The sequence below is a fragment of the Patella vulgata genome, chromosome 5, assembly GCF_932274485.2.
Source record: "Patella vulgata chromosome 5, xgPatVulg1.2, whole genome shotgun sequence".
Lineage (NCBI taxonomy): Eukaryota > Metazoa > Mollusca > Gastropoda > Patellidae > Patella > Patella vulgata.
Window position 1 is genome coordinate 21279967 of NC_065883.2, and position 23918 is coordinate 21303884.

General features: G+C 33.8%; 1 protein-coding gene across 2 annotated transcripts; it reads right to left on the reverse strand.

The window, feature by feature from the left end:
• Window positions 1-232: 232 nt before the first annotated feature.
• Window positions 233-21959, reverse strand: LOC126821682 (myosin-10). 2 transcript variants are annotated; one of them, XM_050550154.2, is made up of 25 exons: window positions 21813-21959; window positions 20496-20581; window positions 19944-20055; window positions 18492-18627; window positions 18174-18251; window positions 17618-17672; window positions 17289-17387; window positions 15220-15275; window positions 14832-14895; window positions 13979-14088; window positions 13684-13765; window positions 13232-13304; window positions 12601-12664; window positions 12142-12252; window positions 11477-11548; window positions 10518-10653; window positions 9575-9706; window positions 8134-8272; window positions 7314-7393; window positions 6742-6894; window positions 5530-5632; window positions 4168-4211; window positions 2909-3071; window positions 2246-2264; window positions 451-829 (listed from the first exon to the last, which is right to left on the reverse strand). In XM_050550154.2, exons 1-25 carry the CDS (start codon window positions 21871-21873, stop codon window positions 601-603), a joined length of 2457 nt encoding a protein of 818 aa, XP_050406111.1. In that variant the 5' UTR covers window positions 21874-21959; the 3' UTR covers window positions 451-600. The 2 variants fall into 2 exon arrangements, with proteins under 2 accessions (XP_050406110.1, XP_050406111.1); XM_050550153.2 differs by lacking the exon at window positions 2246-2264 and having other exon boundaries at window positions 233-829.
• Window positions 21960-23918: the final 1959 nt, after the last annotated feature.

Here is a 23918-nt window from a genome sequence, read left to right on the forward strand (position 1 = left end):
GGAATCAAAACCACGTCAGTTGACTCAATGACAGACCTTATGATACTGCGCGCAAGATCAAGGGTATACTATTGACAGCAATTTAAAGATCTCCCCACATTAGGAAGTTGATATGGTCCTGATAGCACACTGCACAGCAGCATGTATATGCCCTTCTTTATTACCCGGGTTGGTGTAGAAAAGTATACCTCATTTCCCCATAAAATATGGGTATGTAAGGAGAAACAAACTGTAAGATATGTAATTTAATCATATTTACATAAATATACCATAAACAAATAATATATAATACATTACAGGATGGGAAATATCACAGATATAGGTTTTACATGCATACATCAGTTTCTAGTTAGGTAATTCTTGTGTGTGGTGCAGTCCTCCTGCATTTGCTACTGAACATGAGGTATTTCCATGTAGGGTCTACTGGAATGCTACAATACAATATTTTGTAATTAAGCAGTTTCCATAACCTATTCTTTTCTAGCAATAGGAGGCAATGGGGAATCACTGAATCGAGCAGATTTTCTAGAGTGACTAGATAAAGTTGTTGAAGATCTGGTTAGTCCAGACGTACTCTCACACTGATTGATCAGGATGCTACTAACTGGTCTCGGGCTCTTGGAATCTGACCTTGGCGACTTTTGTGACCGGGGAGTCGTTGGTGACTTTTGTGACCGAGGGGTCGTTGGTGACTTTTGTGACCGAGGGGTTGTCGTTATTGACTTCAGGCTTGCGCTCTTTAGATTTGCTTCTGCTACAGCTTCTATAGGATGGCTTTGAGACATTTGACTTCCTGCTCGACTTGGTGGTTTTTTGCTCTCCCGAGATTCTAGAAAAGAAAAAAAAGACAAAGATACAGATTACAGGATGTTCCCTAGTCCAAGTTTAAATGTGCTAGGTTTAACGTAAGGTACAGAACTACAGAGTGAAATGGTGTTGAATAATGTGTATGACTGAAACATTTATTATCCAAGGCCAATCAAAATACTACCAACATAAAAATTCCTTTTTATTTTTCAGCTATTTATTGCTCTTGGTTTACAGATATTCCTTCATGGGTCATGATAAAGAAAATGTGATGCACAAAATCCTTTGAAATCCTCATATGTATACTGTCTAATCAAAATCATCATAATATGCACAGACCATGTTTCTATTGAAAACAGTCTTTAGATGCTAATTGTGTACAAACGGAACAAGAATAACATGCAATTTTAATTGGACTACAAAATCGCCAATTATTTCTAGAATATTATAAAAAGCCTTCAGGATATCTCTGTCTATTTGTATTAAATACAATACAGGTCATGTTAGCTAGGATGATGTATTATTGTGGTACTGATTGCAGTATTTGATGTAATAACTGTTTGTGTTCAAAAAGCCCCACCTATCTCATTATAAAAGGAAAGTTTGATTACCTTTCACCAGAAATAAACTTAAAATCAAGCCAGACACTACTATAGAAGTAACCCAGCAATATATGGGTAAACATTCTCTACATACAGAGACAATACTAGTTTAATACAATTACATAGTTGTTTTTATAAATTTTGTACATCTCAAATAATATGAGCCAACAAGGAGGCAATGTCCCCCAAAATAAATAGATGACACTCATTATTTACTTGCACATTGATCTTTTATAATGCACATTTTATAACACACTGAGGAATCAAATTGCTTACCACTCTGCTTAACGTGATCAGAAAAAACTTTTTATCGAAGTAGTCAAGGTATCAATGTAATGAAAGTCTACACTACACTATATTTCATTACAAATAAAATCAGAGGTATCTCTGCTAGGCCTCAACATGTAATACTCATCATCGAACTCAGTCAAGACATTTACACAATGAACATCTTCACCAAGTTTAAACATTCTAACTCAATCAGAAGCAGTGTTATTGTGTTCCAAAAGGTTCGACAGACAGACAGACCATCAAATTCAATAGGCAGGGACAAATATTCAAATTCATTATGGACTTTAAACATGCAGATTGAATTTCTACAATGGAATTATTTGATCTACCATGCACATTACAACTAAACTAATAACTGAACAAAATTGACGACAAAACAATCATAAAACTTAAATTTTAAAATAATAAATAAATATTAGTTTGACTAATATTTAGGTAAAACAATTCCTGTAAACCATGCTGAGAAAATAAACAATATAGAAAAAATAAGGCATTCACGAAAATAAATCTATATACTAGTGTTGTTGGTTGTAATATAAAGTTACCTCATGATCTTTCTAGTAACTGAAAGTTTAGTAATTATTAAAATGATAAATCAGTTGCTTTAATTAAAACAAAAATATTCAGCATTGAAATGGTGCAAATTATTTCAATAATTCACATTGCAATCAATGTGATTAAAACACAGATCCTATTTCGTTTTGTTTTTTATAGTTCAAAATTTCGTTTTGGTTGAATTGAAGGATAAGCCAATGAAACGGTCTGTTATGGCGACTTCTTGGCGTGCCATGGACGGAATTGTGGGTAAACCACTAGAAACGTCAACACTGATTGATTAATCAACGTCTGACATCACACATCACAGGGTCAAAAGTCACTTGTACGACCCCTGACATGACCTTCCAGTACAACTTGTCAGATCTTCATGTAGTGTAGGCCATCGAAAGTATAAAAAAATGAAACGAAATATAGATGTGTATTTTAATTAGATTGCATTGCAATGTGATGCAGGTACCATGAAAACAGTAATAATAATTTTATGAAGTGCTTTTGTGGAAATTTTGGGCAAAATGAAATAAACACTGACTAGCTTGTGGAAGAAGATCTTTGTGATCTTAATAACGACACTTGAAGTCAAGTTACTGTGAAAGGATGCTGTCAGTTTTCTGTTGCATTATGAAGTTTTGATACAGATTTTTGATAATTACCTTTAGGACGACGTCTCGCTACATTATCCAGAAATTTTGACAGAACAGATAACTCATCTTCTAACTTTTCTGATACCTCTCCTATTTTCACCTCTCGCTTTTCAGTTCTGGCTAATATTTCACCAAATGCATCTATGGTTAGTTGATCTCGACTTCCAAAAAACTGAAAATTACGAAAATTGTACATTTTTAATAATTCTATATATTTTATCATCTACTGGTAGATATTTCCTTAATCCTACTGACAGCGTAAAAACTAAAGGTGAAACACTGAATGTAGAAATTTAAGGGGGTTAGTGACTTATTTTATATTCAATTATGTACTTATAACCAACTTCTAAATGACTGAAATGACTCTGTGACTCAAAGTTGGTTGCTATAATGACATATTATTATGTTATCATTGACTTTAATGTCCTCCTATCATATAATTTTAACCAAAATAATTGTATTGTTTGGAAGGATTATTTATTTGTACTACCGGTACCATTATACTTGGGTTATAAATTTCTTTCCTAAAAAGGTCAATTAATTTGAAGGTACAAGCCTAATAATAGAGAGAGAGAGAGAGAGAGAGAGAGAGATTAATGTCCACTACACAAACTTAGGTCATTTTGGGACTAACATATGGTTTAATTTTATTTCAATAATTTGCTTGTGCTTAGGAGTCATTAGCAGTGGGAGGAAACCGGAAGACATGGAGAAAACCCACGAGGTTGGACAGGCGACCCAACTCCTTGTCACATACAACCGGGGAATTGAAACCACACCAGTTGACTCAATGACAGACCATATGATACAGCATACAAACGCTAACCATTTGGCCATCCACCCCACCCCCCACCCCTAGTAATAGAGGGACAAAAAGCATTATTCAGATCTGAATAGAGAGAGAGAGAGAAATGGGGTTTAACGTCCACTCGACACAAACTAGGTCATTTCGGGACTAACATATGGTTTAATTTTATTTCAATATCTCGCTTGCGCATAGGGGTCTTTAGCAGTGGGAGGAAACCAGAGGACCCGGAGAAAACCCACGAGGTCGGACAGGCGACCCTACTCCTTGTCACGTACAACCGTGGATTCAAAACCACGCCAGTCGACTCAATGACAGACTTTATGATACAACGCGCGCAGCGCTAACCATTCAGCCATCCAACCCCCCCCCTGAATAGAGAAGATTATATGTAAGCTATGGTGCAGTCATGCCAACTTCAGGAGAACAAATATAGGTATTATAATAAGATTATTAAACAAACCTCTTGCATATTTTTATCTTCAGCCCAACATTTAACTAGTTTATCTATAATAACAACATACAAATAAATCAGTTATTTCACAATAATATAAGATATAAGGAAGTCTAGCATATAAATCTTGAAATGTGGAGAGTAACATCCCCTCAACACAAACTATAGGTCATTTTGGGACTAACACAGTAATTATGTTTCTTAATAATTTGCTTCTGTGTACAGGTCTTTAGCAGTAGAAGGAAACTTGGAGGACCCGAAGAAACCCACAAGGTTTGACAGATGACCCTACACCTTGCCATGTACAAGCTTGGGATTGAAACCACACAATTTGACCCATTGACATATCTTATGATCGAAAGCATTAGACCATCAACAACTCAACCATGTAATATGAATGCATATGAAGTGATTTATATTCAATTTTTAAAAGAATTTATTGTAATTTCTAATCAATTCTGTTTAGTATAATATGTGAACAGCCCAAATTGAACAACAGTTCTTTATACCTGCTTAGTCCATTCTGAATGTTTTTTTCTATTATCATTATTTTGTCATTTGTGAATCAGCATTTACTAAATTACTTCTTCACACTTGTAGGGTATGTTTTTCTTGGTTCATTACAAATAGCACCCAAAACCATAGAATACACGACTTGTGTACTGATTATAAAATGTTCATTGAGTCTTAAATATTGGACATTAGGATTCCATATTTTCACTACAAAATAACAACATCAATATTGATTGAATTGGACCAATATTGAATTTTAATTCATGTTTTTAATTTCGAATGTTATGGAAAATATTGAGTTTGAGGTTTCGCTCCTTTAATTCATTTAAATTTTTAGAAAAATAAAAAACCTAACAGAATTGTTAATCATATTTCTTAATCTTAAAAAAAAAAGTATATATAAAATATAATTTCTATAGGAATTAGATTGACTTACTTCTTAAGGGAGCCATGGTGGCTTAGTGAGAAGGATGTTAAGCTTGCTAACCTGGAGGCCCTGCGTTCGATCTCTGCGTTGGTCGAGAAAGTTCATCAGGATTTTCCAACGCGGTTCCCCCTTGTGTAGGATGGAGGACCTGGCAAGGGACAACGTATAGTCTTTCTGATGGGACAAAAAATGAAGGTCCCTGTACACATTGGCATACACCTAAAAGAACCCTTGACAGTTGGAATTCAAAATGTGAGTATGCCATAGCGCCGCTGTCCCGGTAAAATTTCCCTCATAGCACACTGCATGGCATAGGTCCGTTTTCATTAGCCCAGTAGGAGCAGAACAGTAGGACGTTATAAACCCCATTTCATTCTTCTTACAATAAGTATACATAACATATTCATTTTATAGAGATTAGACTGACTTACCTCTACTATCTAACAGATTTTCTGTTAATTCTTCTTTTACTTTATCATTATCTTCCATTTGTTCAAATATATCTTTTATTTCCTCTTCCAACTTTCTACAGGCCTGTAATAATACATGAATGCATGTCATAACAACTCTAATCTTGCATGTTTGTGCTCTAAATATATCTTCAGACAAACAAGTATGGCTTGTGATACGGTGTGCTACAAATTCCCCATCAAAGTTAAAGATGCATTATTCAAGAGCTAAATCTGCCTATTGCAGGTCTTTCTTTAGGCTATAAATTAATGTTATATAAATTATTAGTTAGACATTTATTAATTTGCCGAGACCATAATCAACTCTTGATGCCATCGGATGCTCTAGATTTTCAACAGATTTAAATACAATTGGCAGTTAATATGATTTAATTCAAAAATGGATAATCAAGACTTTGTTTACTATCGTAATAACAGAAGCAATGACAATCGTGACTACACTGTTCTGCAATCAATGATAACTCCACTCAGAATGAAGTAATTTGACTGAAATTTTCATCATATTCCCTTTTCATTATCTATTTTTAAACTATTATAGCAAGAACTGTCAGCTCTTTAACTAATCTTACATAATGCATCTTTAATGAAAGCTCAAGAACCTGTCCATTCTTATTGCATTATTTTGATTGGTCAACGTTTGTGATCAACAGAACAAATGTTTTAGTTTACCATCATCAATGCTATAACTGCATGGGAATTTGTTTGTAATTCCGTATTTAATGATGGGAAGGAAGTTCAGAGCCTACAACAAACTACTACTTATTATGCACAATCATAGCACAATATTGAAGATCTAGCAGTAGTGCTTTAGATCAGTTTTTAATACCCAATAAGAACTTGTAATTCTCAAAGAATCCCGAATTTTTCACGCAAATTTCTTAAAAAAAATTAGCCTCTCTAAAAAAGCAGATTTATTAATGAGATAGATATTGAGTTTTGCTACGGTATCAGTGTATTATTATTTGTATTGATCGACACTGCATTTCTGTTAACCTAGTTTATCCATAATTGGGAATAAATATTAAGAGAAAATTCAACCTATCTATTGTAAAGACATCAAGTTTATTATATTTTATTTGAACATAACTTAATATGCAAATTTTTGTACAAAAATGTAGAGCAGGCACAACTTTTTGCATGCAGAATCAACTGAGTACTGAGGGGATTTCTCACCTCGTCAAATGTATTATTTTCTTCCAGAACTGTTTTTAATTTACAGCCTTCTAAATAGATCTCTTGTTCAATCTGTTGAGTTTCCTCCCCTTGTTCATGTAATAATTTCATATAATAGTCTCGTTTCTCTTTTAAATCACCTCGCAGCTTTTCCTGAAAACAGAAATTTTTAAATAAATTAGTGTTAACAAAAAAGTTTCTAAATAAACAGTAATGAAACAAATTATATACAGCATGACTTTGAAGTAACGATTATCTAAATCATGCATTTTTGTTTAATAAAGCAAGTTATGTCCCATCTTAGTATTGTAATATACAACATTACAGTCATCTACTGTTTACCGTATCCCGCAAACTTGTACATTTCTTAAATACAATTTCTTTAAATTGCTCAAATTATTAAGTTAATGTGTATATTTAACAATAAGTAAACTTGAAGGCTGATTAATGACGTCAGATTATCCTATTTGAATTGCTGCTTTAAGCCATGATGTGATGTAGATATATAGAGACAATAGTCAAAATTTGAAGCTATCTATAATGGCTCTAGTTTTTATATAATTCCAACAAACCTGTGGTTTTGCTTTCTTTTCTTTATCCATCTTTGCTTTTCTGATTCCCTCTTCTAGATTATTCTTCTCTGTCTTCATCACTGAAATCATTCAATAATCTTAAAATATCAGTTTGTTATCCATAACAATTCTATAGGTTCAGTTTATTACTCATAGCAATTCAATAGGTTCAGTTTGTTACTCATCAATTTATTATTCACAACAACTCTATGGGATCAATTTGTTATTCATAGCAATTCTATACATTCAATTCATTATCAATAGCAATTCTATTAGTAAGTGCAGGAGGATCGCACTACACACAAAATAAAATCTACAAGATAAACCTGCAGACAAGATAGAATACATACACAATGCAAGAAATAAACACATATCAATTCAAATGGGTTAACTTTGTTACTCATAGCAATTCTATATGTTCAATTTGTCATCAATAACAATTCTATGGGAATTGTATACTTCAATTTGTTATCCATAATAATTCTATAGGTTCAATTTGTTATCCATAACAATTTGTAAGTTCAATTTGTTATCCATAACAATTCTATGGGTTCAATTTCCTATCCAAAGTTGTTCTAACAGCTCAATTCAATCTGCTATCCATAACAATACTAATTTCTATAGGTTCAATTTGCTATCGAAAGCAATTCTCTAGGCTCAATTTAATCTATATCAATTCTATAGGCTCATTTTGATATTAAATGACAAATCTATAGGTACAGCAACAAAAAATCCATAACATTTGCATCCACAGTCTTTTATTTAAATCCATCATGTTTATTTTTCTCCTAAAGAATTAAATTATTGTTTTTCTCCTTACCAACAATATCTTTCTTTGTTTTTTCATATAATTCTGTTCTGGTTTGAAAGAAAGACTCAAATTCATAAAAGATAGGCGTTCTTTCCTCGATCTCTTTGTTTTTATCTTCTATTTCTGTTTCCATAGAGGTAACTTCTTCCTATCAACAAATACAAGACAACATGGGACATGTGGAAATATCATTAACATGAAATGAAATGAAATGGGGTTTAACGTTCTACTGTTCTGCTCCGAACTGGGCTAATGAAGACGGGCATATGCCATACAGTGTGCTATGAGGGAAACTTTGCCGGGACAGCGGCACTACAGCCTACTCTTATGTCGAATTCCAACTGTCAAGGGAGTTTTTACGTGCACGCCAATGAGTACACAGGACCTTGGTTTTTCGTGCAATCCGAAAGACTAGACAGCTGTCCTTGTTAGGCCCTCCATCCTGCATCACTGAACCACGCCGGAAAATCTGGATGAACTTTCTCGGCAAATGCAGAGATCGAACACCCAACCTCCTGGGCGACCTTCGGTTATATTTTTTCCACAACTAGTAGTCGGAAATAGAAAGTATTCGAAATGCTTCGAAATCGCGTCTACGGACGTCTGGTTTTCAAAATTTTATGGGGGAGGCCCCCCAGACCACCCATCGGACGTTGGAACAGTGCCGACTAATCTATCCTAGCTGGGGGTTGTGTTATTTTGGGCGTGTCTGTTAGGGGCAACCCACCGCACAAACAGTCTGGCAGTGGTCATTCATGATTACTGTGGTGGTACTGAACAACTCCAAAGCTGTTTTAGGTGGTACAGATTTCAGCTAATCTAGCCTAGCTTTGGTCTGGAAATTAGATAACTCTTTGTCAGGGATACTCCATCACTACAATTGTCTGGTAATTACATAGCTCTGTCAGGGGTACCCCACCACTAGAAATATCTGTCTGAGTGTTTTTGTAATACCTGAAGATGTACGGTACATTGCTGTGCGATTTTCATGTGGTACACTTTTGAGCTAATCTAGACTAGTTGGGGGGCATGGCATTTTGGGCGTGGAATACCACACCCACCACCAGAAACCCGGCAGACTTACATTCTGATGATACCAGATATACATACATTGATAACATATAGGAGAAAATTGGTACACTTTTCAGCTAGGTTAACCCCCTGGGCTCCTGCTCTACTACATAATAAATTATCAAGATCATGGGGAATGGAAGCTTATTAAAGATATTTCTTGAAAGTGATGACAACTTCTAGTCACTCAATCCTGGCCTCTGTTTACCACCGAATAAAATGTCTGAGGGGTAAAATTTTGAAATGGTTATGTTATATATTTCCCAATAGACGGTACAGTAGGAGAGTTACATGTGTGATTGTGTAGATTCTATATTTTACTTTTAATCCAGCATAATGTCCCTTTAAGAAATAAAATGACCAGAGTAAAACAGTATACCTCAACAGTTGAAACTTTAGACTGTAGTGTATCGAACATTCCTTCATACTCATTTGTAATCTCACCCAATTCACCCTGTAGTTTATCTATCTCAACCTCATCTTGTCGAATTACACGTTGCAAATGAGTACCCTATAAAGAAATAGTCCATGAAAGTAATAGAAATAAAAGTGGGAGAGGGGGTAAAGCAGTAGGGTTAACGCACAGAACCCAGAAAAAAAATGAGCAACAACCATTCAGCTGCCCACCAGAGCTTTTTCAATAATACAAGACTTATTACATTTAAAGGGGCATTATGTAAGATTGGATAAAGAGGTGACAGTTCTTGCTATAATAGTTTAAAAAATAGATAATGAAAATGGAATATGTTGAAAATTTCAATCAAATTAATTCACTCTGATACAATTACAGTGTAGCCTTGATTGTCATTGCTACTGTTACGATAATAAACAAAGTCTCAATAATCCATTTTTACGTTAAACCATCAACCACAAAACGTATTTAAATCTACCTAATATTGGAGCTATTCAATAGCATAGAGAGTTGATTATGGTCTTGGTAAGTTAATTAATGTCTAATAAATATATAACATTTAAGGTCTAAAGAAAGACCTGCAACAGGCATGGAGATCTAGCTCTTGCATAATGCCTGTTTAAATTGTTTCAATGGCATTTAGTAATTGAACTGAAAATACACATATAGAATACAATTTAATGTCTATTACTGAGCAAAGTTTCAACAATAATAACAAGACAGGGCACGAAAAATATCAATGTTGATTACAGTAATGCCAAACATGGCACTAACTATATATCAATGTTGATTACAGTAAGGCCAAACATTTAATAATATTATAATAATATCAACTATCTAAGTGGTGATAATATCAAGAGCCATTGGACAAGTTCGACCAGTTTTCTATGAACTGTGATGAGTAGTATACCTCGTTAGTTAATTCTACATGTTTTGTTTTGCCTTCTTGTATCTTATGATTAACACCAACTAAAATCTGTTGGGTTTCGGCTTTTATCTCCTCTAAACATTTATGTATAGAATCTTTCTTGGTTTGTAACTCAGTTCTGAAAGGAAATGTAAGGATATAAAAAAACAGCTTGACAGTCAACATGTTAAAGAGAAAGAATGATCAGTTGGAATCGTATAGTCCTGATATAAAAGAAATGGCATTTCACATCCTTATGCCGTATATCCACAGATACGACTGTGCCTTTAACCCAGAGGGAGAGAGAGAGAGAAATGGGGTTTAATGTCCACTCGACACAAACTAGGTCATTTCGGGACTAACATATGGTTCAATTTTATTTCAAGAGGTTGGACAGGCGACCCTACTCCTTGTCACGTACAACCGGGGATTCGAAACCACGCCAGTAGACTCAATGACAGACTTTATGATAAGCATGCGCACGCTAACCATTCAGCCATCCAACCCCCTTTAACCCAGAGGATAAATGCACTAAAATTTCTTTCTAGACCTCCCACCCCCTTTCCTAGCTTTTACGCTGGAATTGCCTCTAGAACATGACTGGCTGCAAGTTTCCCAGAAAGTAGACTCTTAACCCCATGATTGAACAAAACAAACCAACTCACGATTAACACCATAATTTGGCCATTTTGGAATTGACATCGGTAATTCACACCATGCAAGGAATAGACAATTCTGTGTAGACAGAAATGTTTTTGTCTAAGCTTATTTGAAATTCCAACTACCTAGGGATCTTTTACGTGCACTGTACCCGAGTGAGGGAGGTTGTTTGTTTAGAATTCTGCTCAATTCTATGAGAATTTTCTTATTTCCAATCTATTCACGATTGGATATCAATATTTGATAATTAATTAGCTGTGTTGTAGGTTTTGGTAATGTAAATTAAACACTAAAAAACTAACCTGTCTTTTCTTTCTTTTTCTAACTGTTCGCGTAAATCTTCTATCTGATTCATTAACTGTGCATGTACAGCTCTATGAAAACAAGCAAAATATCTAAATGACTAACTTAATCTAAATATTATATTTTTTTTAAAAATCATTTATAGAATCCAAATAGTTATTTAATTTTTGTTCTAAAAACTTGTAACAAAATCTGGTAACCGTTCTGTTCAACAGTTTTATATAGTTCACAGCAACAATATCATTTCTCTTTCTAGAATAAAATGAAATGAAATGGGGTTTAACATCCTACTTTTCTGCTCCGAACTGGGCTAATGAAGACAGGCATACGCCATACAGTGTGCTATGAGGGAAATTTTGCCCGGACTGGGGTACTACAGCCTACTATCAAATTCCAATGTATACACAGGACCGTAGTTTTTCGTACCATTCGAATGACTTAGACAGCTGTCCTTGTCAGGCCGTCCGTCCTGCATCACTGACAAAGGGGAACCATGCTGGTAAATCTGGATAAACTTTTTTGGGCCAATGCAGGGATCGAACACCCGACCTCCAGGCTAGAGAGCCAGCGCCTTACTCACTTAGCAACCATGACCCCCTCTTTCTAGAACACATTTTACTTGAGATAATGGAAATCAGAATAAATAGTACAAATAATATCCTACTTATGGGAATCTCTAATATTTTCTATCTCTTCCTCCATATCAGCATTTTCTTGTTGTAATCTTCCTACTTCTTGAGCTTTTCTAGATAAATTAGATTTATCTGACTGTAATCTAAAATTATAATATAACAATGATAATTGTAAGTTTTTGTTGAGCTAGATAAATTAGATTTATCTGTCTGCAACCTAAAATTATAAAATAACAATAGTAATTGTAAGCCTTTGTTAAGCTAGATAAATAAGATTTAGCTGTCTGTAACCTAGAATTATAAAATAACAATGGTAATTGTAAGCCTTTGTGTTAGATAAATTAGATTTAGCCGTCTGTAACCTAGAATTATAACATATCAATGATAATATCATCAACCTTACTATTACTACTATTATCCGTTAATTTAACAATAGATGTAAGGATGTGGGTGTATAAAAATCCACTATATATGAATATATGACTACTTACATTTTATCTAGAGATCGAACTTTTTCAGTATTAGCTATTTTTACCGCTTCTTTTTCTTCAATTTCTGGATAAAAGATAAGACATACGTAGAACAGTTGAAAATGAAAAGATCTATCTAGTGTTCTAATAAGAATAGTGTTATTCAATGATGATATCTACTATCTGATGTTCTAATAAGAATAGTGTTATTCCATGATAAGATCTACTATCTGATGTTCTAATAAGACTAGTGTTATTCCATGGTGAGATCTACTATCTAGTGTTACTAAAAACAGTGTTATTCAATGATAAGATCTACTATCTGGTGTTCTAATAAGACTAGTGTTATTCCATGGTGAGATCTACTATCTAGTGTTACTAAAAATAGTGTTATTCAATGATAAGATCTACTATCTGGTGTTCTAATAAGACTAGTGTTATTCCATGGTGAGATCTACTATCTAGTGTTACTAAAAATAGTGTTATTCAATGATAAGATCAACTATCTGATGTTCTAATAAGAATAGTTTTATTCCATGGTGAGATCTACTATCTGGTGTTCTAACAATAATAGTGCTGTTCGACGATCACACCTTTCTAATGTTCTAATGAAAACCTGAGGTCTCCCATTTGAAGAGAACAAAAAGATTACCTCTTTGTAATACAATGGATCTTTCTGTAAAATCATCATTTCTAGCAAGTTCTTTTGCTATATCTCCTTCATACTGTACATAATAAAAATAAAAAGATCATTCTATCAATATAAGGAACAGTTAACACAATTTTTAAAATAACCAGCGGCTGCCACGCAGGATACGCCCACATTTTGCAGGAGATGGATAGAGAACAAGCTAAAAACAAACGCGATTTTTTGTACAATCAGGGGCAATAATCCAGAAAGTTATAGTCTGAAATGCGCAATGAAAATGTGGGCGTATAAAAATGTATACTATATTAATATGCACTAAGAAATATGACCAGAATATTCCATAATGTCATTCAAGAAAATGGCATGAGTAGAGCAAGATAAAAGTTTTTAAAAATGTATAACTATATTAAGGGGATGCGTTGTCATAAGATTAAACATAATAGATAACAATTTACCCTTTTCACTCTACTTGTTAATTCTAGTTTAACATCCTTAAATTCTTCATGAGCCCAATGAGTGGCTTCTGATATAGATAAACTGTAATAAAAATGTTTTGATTAAGAAATCTAATAAGGCAATTTGTGAAGTAAATGTTTAGCCTATTGTCATTTCAAATGAAATGAAAAATTTAATTTATGAATAGCAAATTTTCACCTAAATAATTGTTCATGTAATTATATGATCACCTATCAACAACCTCAGCAGAAATGAATATATTTTTTTGTAAATAAAATATAAAATTTTACAAACCCTTTAGTAACGAGATCTTGATTCATTTCTAGTTGTTTCTGTAACTGACTGTTTAACCTTTTCTCTTCTTTCTCTAATTTTTTTATAGTTACCTCATAACGCTTGATTTTCTAAAGAAAAAAACAAGGAGGTTTAAAATCTCAAATTCCATTAGGAGGGATTTCAGTCCCTAATATGCTTAAAGGAGGCATGTTGCTTACTCAATATCATCCACAGTCTTCGACATTGCAAACACGACTTATTGGTCAATATGGCATACAAAAATGGCATACAAGTTGCATGATGGAATGTTTTTGAGTGCGATCTGTAATGAAGCGACTCGATGAACGGGGCTAACATCCCACAGGGGAGAATACTACCAGTGTAGACTGGAATAACCAGACGCCAAAGACTGCCATTCAATTTGAACTTGTCGCATATTTCGCCGAAGATAACTAATCAGAAATCGCGATAAAAACAGAAACGATTGAATTTAAATTGTTTATATACATTCATATTACATTATTATATGTGTTGCGACCAATTTGTGTCCATTTTTAGGTGCCAAAGAATAGGGACTTAGCTCCTGTAACAATATGAGTGACACTCAAAGTTTATTACTGCAATGCATATTAACAAGACGGATCCTCAACTTATTTTTAAACTTTGGAGAGCACATGTTTGCATGAATAATGTTTTGCAATACTTCACCAAAATTACTGAATAATTATACATTTACCTGTATTTTTAGCTTGAAGACAGTTTCAAATTATTGGTTTTAATTGACAGATTAGGTAAATGATGTTTTCTGATAAAATAAGTTTAGCAGTTCAATAAATAATAATTTTTAAAAAATGTATTATGTTACACTAACCTTTCTAACAACATCTAATTTACCAATACTTTCTTGCAACTTTTCTTGTAACACATCTAATTCTCTAAAAAAAAAACCAAAAAACATTAATACAAAAATATCTTTATTCTTTAAACCTAACTAATCAGACAAAACAAAAATTTTGGTTGATTGGTTGACTTAAAATATGTAAATGAATCTCACAAGAGATATGTAGATATTACTTATACTACTAAGGTGGAGTTTAGTTATTGGACATCAAGGGCAATAATTTCTCAAAAAACATAAAACTGGTCAAAGATGATGATCATACCAGTAGATTGCCAGAACCTGTAGGTCAGAACAAAATTCACCACATTTAACACAGAGCAGAGAAACATATTTTGATATTTACATTTAGTCCACTTACTTTTTCTTGTCAAGATTTAGTTCTGTTTGTTCTTTAGTTTGATCAGATGTGTCCGCCTGAAGAAATATATAATACCAGTATTTAACAAGCCAACAGTGAGGCTGATGTCCCCCGCCGAAATCCCAAAATAAATAGATGACACATATTAATTAATTGCACATTTATTTTTTTCAAAAGTATCGAGCAATCAAACTACACACTAAGTTTCATCACTCTCTATCAGATAGAATGAAATTGATTAACTCTGCTTAGCTTTAGCTTGAAATGTTAATCATTGAAATCAGTCAAGACATTCACCTAATGAACATCTACATCAGTTTTAAACATTCTACCTCAATTAAAAGCAGAGTTTTTATGTTCCAAAGTCTTGACCAATCAAATTGCTCATCGCTCCTTAGCCCAGGCAGAAAATTTGAACAATCGAACTTAGTCAAGGTAATAATATAATGAATCTATATTCAGAGTTTCATCGCTCTCACTTCATTATAACCAAAGTTATCGTGCCCCTAAATCATCAACCAATCAGATTGCTTATCTCTGCCTACTACACTGAGATCATTGCTACGATAGATGCGTAATCAATGTTTCAACAATCGGAAGTGACGAACGCAAAAGGAAAACACGATTTATCCCTCTATATAACTGACTGGAGTGACAAGTGATAACAGATGCATGGGCGATATTGATACACTATATATTATTATAGTGTGCCCTTCCATGTTTAATTGTTTAGGGACACTTTACAAAGTGACAATTTAATCATATTAAAAAAAATAAAAACATACACCAAGTTTGAACATTCTAGCTCAATTAAAAGTTATCGTGTCCCAAAGCATCAACCAATCAAATTGCTTATCTCTGCTTACCCTAAGCGGAAAATGCTCATCTTCGAACTCCATCAAGGCATTGACCTAATCAACACATACACCAAGTTTGAACATTCTAGCCCAATTAGGAAGAGAGTTATCGTGTCCCAAAGCATCAACCAATCAAATTGCTTATCTCTGCTTACCCTAAGCGGAAAATGCTCATCTTCGAACTCCATCAAGGCATAGACCTAATAAACACATACACCAAGTTTGAACATTCTAGCTCAATTAGGAAGAGAGTTATTGTGTCCCAAAAAGTGTGACGGACAGACAGACGGACAGACAGACGGACAGACAGACAGACGGACGAACCCATTTTAATAGTCCCCTGCTTTCTTCGAAAGGCGGGGGACAAAAATAAACAATGCTAGTTTTCATAACAATAGAACAAATTATTTGATGACCCCTATCTTGGAGTATAAATAAATCATAGACATCAGAAATTTCTTTACCTCTAACAAAAGAGCCTTTTTTTATATCTTTGAGTGGTAGCACGAGTTTAATCAAATGATATATTTTGTTGGTATACATAATAGAATGTGCATAATAGAATAAGAACCCCACTGTACAAGAGACAGATCTGAGGTAAAGAGAAACATGTAACCAGGACAAAAACATGGTCATTGTAAATCATAAAATCATGCGATTGAGTCATGGGGCTGTCCGACAGTTTCCACTGTGCTTTATAATCCCAGGTAGTGCTGTGTATTGCCACTACAGTCATGATACGTATTGCGATTAGGGTGCTACGATACGATACGTATTGCGATTCGGGTCCTACGAAACGATTTGTATCACGATTCATTACCAGGTCAATATTTACCAAGAAAACAACAGGATAAATGAATGATTGGTATTTTATTGGAGTCACAATTTACAATTACTGCCCAGGGCTTGAAATGTGCGTTTGTCTACTTGTTGCCAACAGATCAAAATAAGGAAATAAGGCCCAAAAAAATTCAAGGGTGTTGTGTAATGTGTGACGCTGATCTTAAAGAGTGACAGGTTACTTACTGAAGCAACAAAAAAACATAAAGAATGATGATACATCGATTCAGCATTTCACAATTCAATGTGCAAATCACAAGAACTTCGTCGAGAAGGTGAATCGATTCAACGATGTATCGTACCAGCACTAATCCCAGGAGATAAACCTATTTAGATTTTAGCATTCTGTGAAAAATGTGTAAGGGTACTCACAACTGCTCTTTTTAATCTCTTCTTTTCTTGTCTAGCTTCTGTTCTTTCCTGAATTAAATCTTCTTTCAGTTGTAAAATACCATCCTCTAAATCTACTATCTGTACAATAAATAAATAACATATCGATATTAAATGTTTTCTATAACATAACAGAAATACTATAAATATAATGCTCTTTCAAAAGAGGTTTTTATACCTTAAGATATTTTGATATTTTACTTATTTAATTAAAACTAAAGATATCATTGTATGTTTTATTATTCCAAAATCTTAGCTTGTCAATTTTTTTTTAGATTAAATTAAAACGTTTTCTAAATTCACGTTCTTACATTTTGATTGGCACACCTGACTTTATCTCTTGTTTCATTCAAAGTGATCTGCATACTGAAAATATAGAAAAAATTAACTCAAAGATTCTTGAATTATAAAATTAATAAAGAAATGAAATGAATTGAAATGCGGTTTTTAACGTCCCAATGTTCTGCCCAAACTGGGCTAATGACGACGGGCATATATCATACCTTATGCTATGAGGAAAGTTTTGCCCAGGCAGGGGCACTATGACCTACTCTTATATCAAATTCTAACTGCCAAGGGATCATTTATGTAAATGCCAATGTATACGTCACAGGATCTCGATTTTTCATCCTATCTGAACGACTTGACAGTTGTCCTTGTCAGGCCCTCCGTCCTGTATCACTGACAAGGTGAAACCACGTCGGAAAATCCCGATGAATTTTCTCAGCCAATGCAAAATTAATAAAGAACTGAAAACGTGTTTTCTAGAAACTTCCAGCATCTTAACACTGACACAGCTGGTTTTGTTATTTAATGAACTACTAGTAATGGCTCAGTTAGAATACATGATACAACCAATATAAATACCTGGCTTTTTCAGCTAAACGCTGATTAAGTAAAGATATAATTTCTTCATGCTGTTGACGAATCATTTCTCTCTCTGGACTAAAAATACAATGAAAATATGGTAACATCAAACACTAATCTTATTCTTAAATTAATAACATGCTAAACAAATGAATAATGGGTTCCAAAATTTAGTCATTTATAATTTAGGTACAGGTAGCAAACATAATGTTTGAAAGATCTGTAACTATAAGCTCTATACGAAAAAAAGGGGAGAACTGGGTTTAGTGGCATTCCCCCCCCCCCCCCCCCAACCCCCTGAGTCTTTTATTAACTTACTGAAGTTCTGAATTTTCAATTTCTAATTCTTGTTGATGTTTCCCCATGGTAATAATATTAGTATTAATTGTATCAAGTTCATTCTTTAAATCTTGTAAAGCTACTGTATTGGACTGATGAGCAGAGTTTACAGCATCTATAAAATGAAAAAAATTAATTAACATTACATATTTCGGACAAACGTTGACAAATAATGGTCAATTACTTACACAAAGATGTGTTTGGTTAATTGTTTTACCGTCTCTACACAATAAAAAATAAATATAAGAATGTTTATTTTTTTTTTTTTGCCCTACAATGGTAGCCAGGAAATCATTATTCACAGTCATGGTGTAGCCTTAAGCTAACACTGAAGCTGGTGTGCTGTACTATTTCTAACAAGCGGTTTGCCATTCAAGATATGCCCACAGTTTGCAAGAGATGGACAGAGAACAAGCTAAAAAAAGAGATTTTTCGGACAAATTCATAATCCAGGATGTTACAGTCTCACATGTGACAATATCAAAAAGAACCATGATCTTCAGGATATAAACATACATTTTAAGTTTCATTAAAATCTGATAAAAATTGTGACCTCTAGAGGGTCAACACACTATAAATGTGATTCGTACAATCAATGGCCATAATCCAGATCTTTGGGATATAAACATATATTACAAGTTTCATCAAAATCGGATAAAAATTGTGTCTCCAGAGGACCACATACTTGATATACCATAGTTTTACACTATTTGTGTACAAGGAGCGGCCATTTTGTTGGGCAGTTTGGGTCTGATTTTCACGAAATTCAAACCCAACCGCCATTATAGTGTAACGGTGATATATTTGAATGTTTTTTTCAATCGGAAAAAAATTGTGAACTAGAGAGGAACAAACAAGCTACAAACGCTATTTAGGGGCCATAATCCCGACAGTTACAGTCCGATATGCACAATTATCGACAGGAACCCAAGATCTTTGGGTTATAAACATACATTTCAAGTTTCATCAAAATCGGATAAAAATTGTGACCTCTAGAGTGTCCACAAGCTAAAAACAAGATTTTTAATACAATCAGGGGCCATAATCCATGAAGTTGTGGTCCGATACATGCCAATATTGAGAGGAACTAAGATTTTTTAATATAAACCTATATTTCAAATTTTGCCAAAATCAGATTAAAATTGTGACCTGTAGAGTGTCCACAAACAAATGTGAACGGATGGACGGACAGAGGCGACAACAATATACGTCCACATGAAAATGTGGGCGTATAAAAAGAGCTAATCGGGCATAATTAAATGAACTAGAGAAATCAATAACTTATATCTAGCAATGTGCTTTTAAATCATAGTTTGTAATAGGTTTCTAAAATCAACAATGGCTTCAGACTGTCAATTTAATCTTTGATACAGGAACAGGGAGTATGAAAATTTACCATAAATATATATTACGGTATAAGAAAGAACTTACTCATAGTTTCTTTTTTAATCTGTCCTGGCAAAAATAATAATTTGTGCCTTAAAACACTGGCTTTTATAGTTTCTGTTTCTAGATTGTCATGCATTTTTAATCTTGCTCTGTCCTGAAGAATAAATAAATTATAATATAAATGAACTGTTAAGATAAGGAGATAAAAGCATAAAAAATCTAATAGGCTCATTCTAATTAATTCAATAATAAATTAACTTAAATTTAATTATAAATTTTATAATTTATTTCAGCTAATTAATCTGGTTTAGAGTTTATGTAGAAAATGCATATTCCCAGAAACAGATGATCATATATAGTTATTTATAAATAGCAGACATTTGTTACGGCCCTTTCCATTAACAGTTTGACTTTACTACTTTAGACTACGGTACATGTTCGTTCAATAATAAGTCACACATGCAAATCACACAACTTCCTTAAAATATTTTGCACCCATGAACAAAATTTCTTTGTTCACAGGCATTGCTAGTTGCAAAGAAATAACTATTTTGTCATTTTTAAATAAAAACTATTTGTAAAAATCTAACTTACCAATTCACGAAGTGCTTCAATGACTTTATCAATATTCTTAACATCATTTTCTTTAAAACCGAAATCACTGTGCCTCATTCGTATAGCTGGGAAAAAAAAAAAAGAAATATGCTAGAATTTTTCGGTTAGGCCAAGACAACATTTATCTAATTTAAATTAGCCAAACATTTTCTTTTAATGTAAATTTAATAATCAATTAAAATTGTTTAAAAAAATTTTGCACAAAAGACTGATCACTTGCCCTTTTATTTTGATAACTTTGTTTATTCACATTGAAGTGAATATATTATCATATTCGATGACCAAGTCCTTCCATTTCCCTTTGGCAGGCTATGTATAGTATTATTATTAGTGGCAGTCAAGGACTTGGTGATCGAAGATAATTTTCAGCCTAATAAAGTTAGTAAACAATGGCAGTAGATACCTTTAAAGGAGCTAAATCACTAACATTTGGGACCTAGAAATTGAGCCAAATGGGTCACAACGCATATAATAATATGGTAATCTGATTGTATATGAACTGATTTACATTCAATTGTTTCCGTTTTGACTCCTAATTTCAAATCAGTTATGTCCAGCGAAATACGGCATGAGTCTCAATCGAATAGAAATTTCTAGCGTCTGGTTATTCCAGTCTATTGCACATGCTCTCTCAAGAGAAGTTATGGCGTCACCGTTTGACATGAGTTGTGGAATATGTCTAGCCTCATTCTTGCTGGTCACTTGTTACAAATGACACTGAAACGCAATATGGTCCACGATTCATGTACGGTACCAATGGTAAAATGTTTATTTTGTCTTAAATATTGGATATCAGAAGCCCACCTTTTCCCGGTAAGATAACAACATCAATGTTGATTTGAATTGACAAATAATTCGTGTTTTCAACGTGTAAGACTTTGGGTGACATTGAGTTACAGACTTATACTATAGCTACTTTAATATTACATCACTATTTAATCGGGTTTAATATTTTCAAAAATGTATTATTTATTAATCACTATATATAAATTTACATACAAAATCATGAAATGAAATGATATTTCTGGTTAGGCCTATGATGATCTACTGACACTACTGTCACACCTATCGTCTCTGTCTGGTTTTCGACAGCAACGTTCAGAGTTATTTATTTATTTTTTTTTTTGTATCTTTATTATTATATTATAGTCAGTTCAAATAAGTTATTGAGTTACTCAGTTAGTCAGATTTAACTATAGTGTTAATAATAAAGTTACTACCGCACCGGTACTAATAATATAAAAATAAATAAAATAATGTCTACTAGCCTAATCACTAAAAAAGACTGTCACTTACAAAGTTCGTCAAGCTTTCCAACTGCATTGTTGACATTAGCCTCTTCCGTTTGGACCGACATTTTGTTAAAATTTAATTAAATATGCAAAAATATCTAGTCATTTATTCAAAATTACGGATTTCTCTAAAAATGTTGTCAGCCATTTGTAAACTTTATCGTTGTCAATAATGTTTTTGATCTCAATTTGTAAAGAAAAGCCAAAGGGAAGTAACTATAGTAGCTTTCAACTATAGTCTCCTTCATCAAGTATCATTACTATAGTATGGTACTTTTATTACGTCAATAGACTATAGATACGACAGAGATATAGCCAACAGAGATTTTTTAATTTTAAATAAAGGATCTAGTCCCAATGTATTCTTAATAAATCTTCTATTTCCCCCTTTCTATAAAGACAGGAATTATTATTATTATTATTTTGTTGTATTTCTATAGTGTACCTTTCACAAAAGTGCTCAGATGCGCTTTACAATTCAATAAAGTGGAATGTAAAAAAGTTGTCAAGATCGTTTCCAGATTGACTGGTCCCCCCTCCAAAGTCCCTGAAGGTGACCTCTACCAATTACTTGGAATACAAATTAATTATAAATTATTTGCGACAAGATTTCTTTGCTTGATAAAGACATGTACACTGGTTGTAAGGTCACCATAATATCTCATTCAGTTACTAAATGCCAATTTAACAATTATATTGTATATGAATAGCCTTAAGTGATGAAAGAATATTCACTTGGTCAGCCTGTGGTCTATTTTTCATAAATAAGAGGGACTCTGGTAGGATCTGATTACATTATGTAGTACTCTTTTTGTCATGAAATATTGTTATAAAATAAAATTCCACCACAGAATGTAAATATGTAGGCTAATGTCAAGATGGCTACTAATTAAGATGCTTTTTGTCTTGCAAAGACAAAATAATACTTAATTAGATTTCGCTTTATAGGATCCCATGATAATTTCTCTTTGCTACAATTAAGCAACATAAACCAGTAGAAAAAAGCAGGTCTACAATGAAGTATTCACCAATAACCACTTACACTGTCTAAAGAAATGAAATGAAATGAAATGGGGTTTAACGTCCTACTGTTCTGCTCCTAACCTGGGCTAATGAAGACGGAGACGGGCATACGCCATACAGTGTGCTATGAGGGAAATTTTGCCCGGACAGCGGCACTACGGCCTACTCTTATATCGAATTCCAACTGCCAAGGGATCTTTTACGTGCACGCCAATGTGTACACGGGACCTCGGTTTTTTCGTCCCATCCGAACGACTAGACAGCTTTCCTTGTCAGCCCCTCCGTCCTGCATCACTGACAAGGGAGAACCACGCCGGAAAATCTGGATGAACTTTCTCGGCCAATGCAGGGATCGAACACCCGACCTCCAGGCTAGCGAGCTAGCGTCTTACCCACTTAGCCACGTGATCCCCCACTGTCTAAAGAATTTTAATATGGATCAACACCACATTCATATCTGCATCCAATCAAACATCTGGGTTTGTTCAAAGCTCATTCTAATTAAACTATCTTTCATTTTACTTTTATGGTTCTAATTTTCAACACTGCATAAGATCAAACATAGGCAGCAGTTGGACAAGACTATATATGAATACGAGAACACAACAAATTGATAAATGGTTCTGATAAAATATAAAATACATGTATAAAACGATATGCAATAGTTTTCTGCTTAAACCAGGCAAACAAAAACAGGCATATGCTATGCAGTGTGCTATGTGGGAAGTTTTGCCTGGACTGACATTTTTGCCTACTCTTTGCCAAATTTCAACTGTGAAGGATTCGGTTACATGCACACCAATGTGTACACAGGACCTCAGGTTTCCTTAATGACTAGATGTTGTTTCTACACTGTTGACAAGGGCAATATAAAATAAAAAACAAATCGAAAATCATCTGCTTTTAATGGGATTGGGGAGAGAGAGAGAAATGGGGTTTAACTTCCACCCAACCCAAACCAGGTCATTTCGTGACTAACACATGGTTCAATTTTATTTCAATAATTTGATTGCGCGTAGAGGTCTTTAGCAGTGGGAGGAAACCGGAGGACCTGGAGATAAACCACGAGGTTGGACAGGCGTTCTAC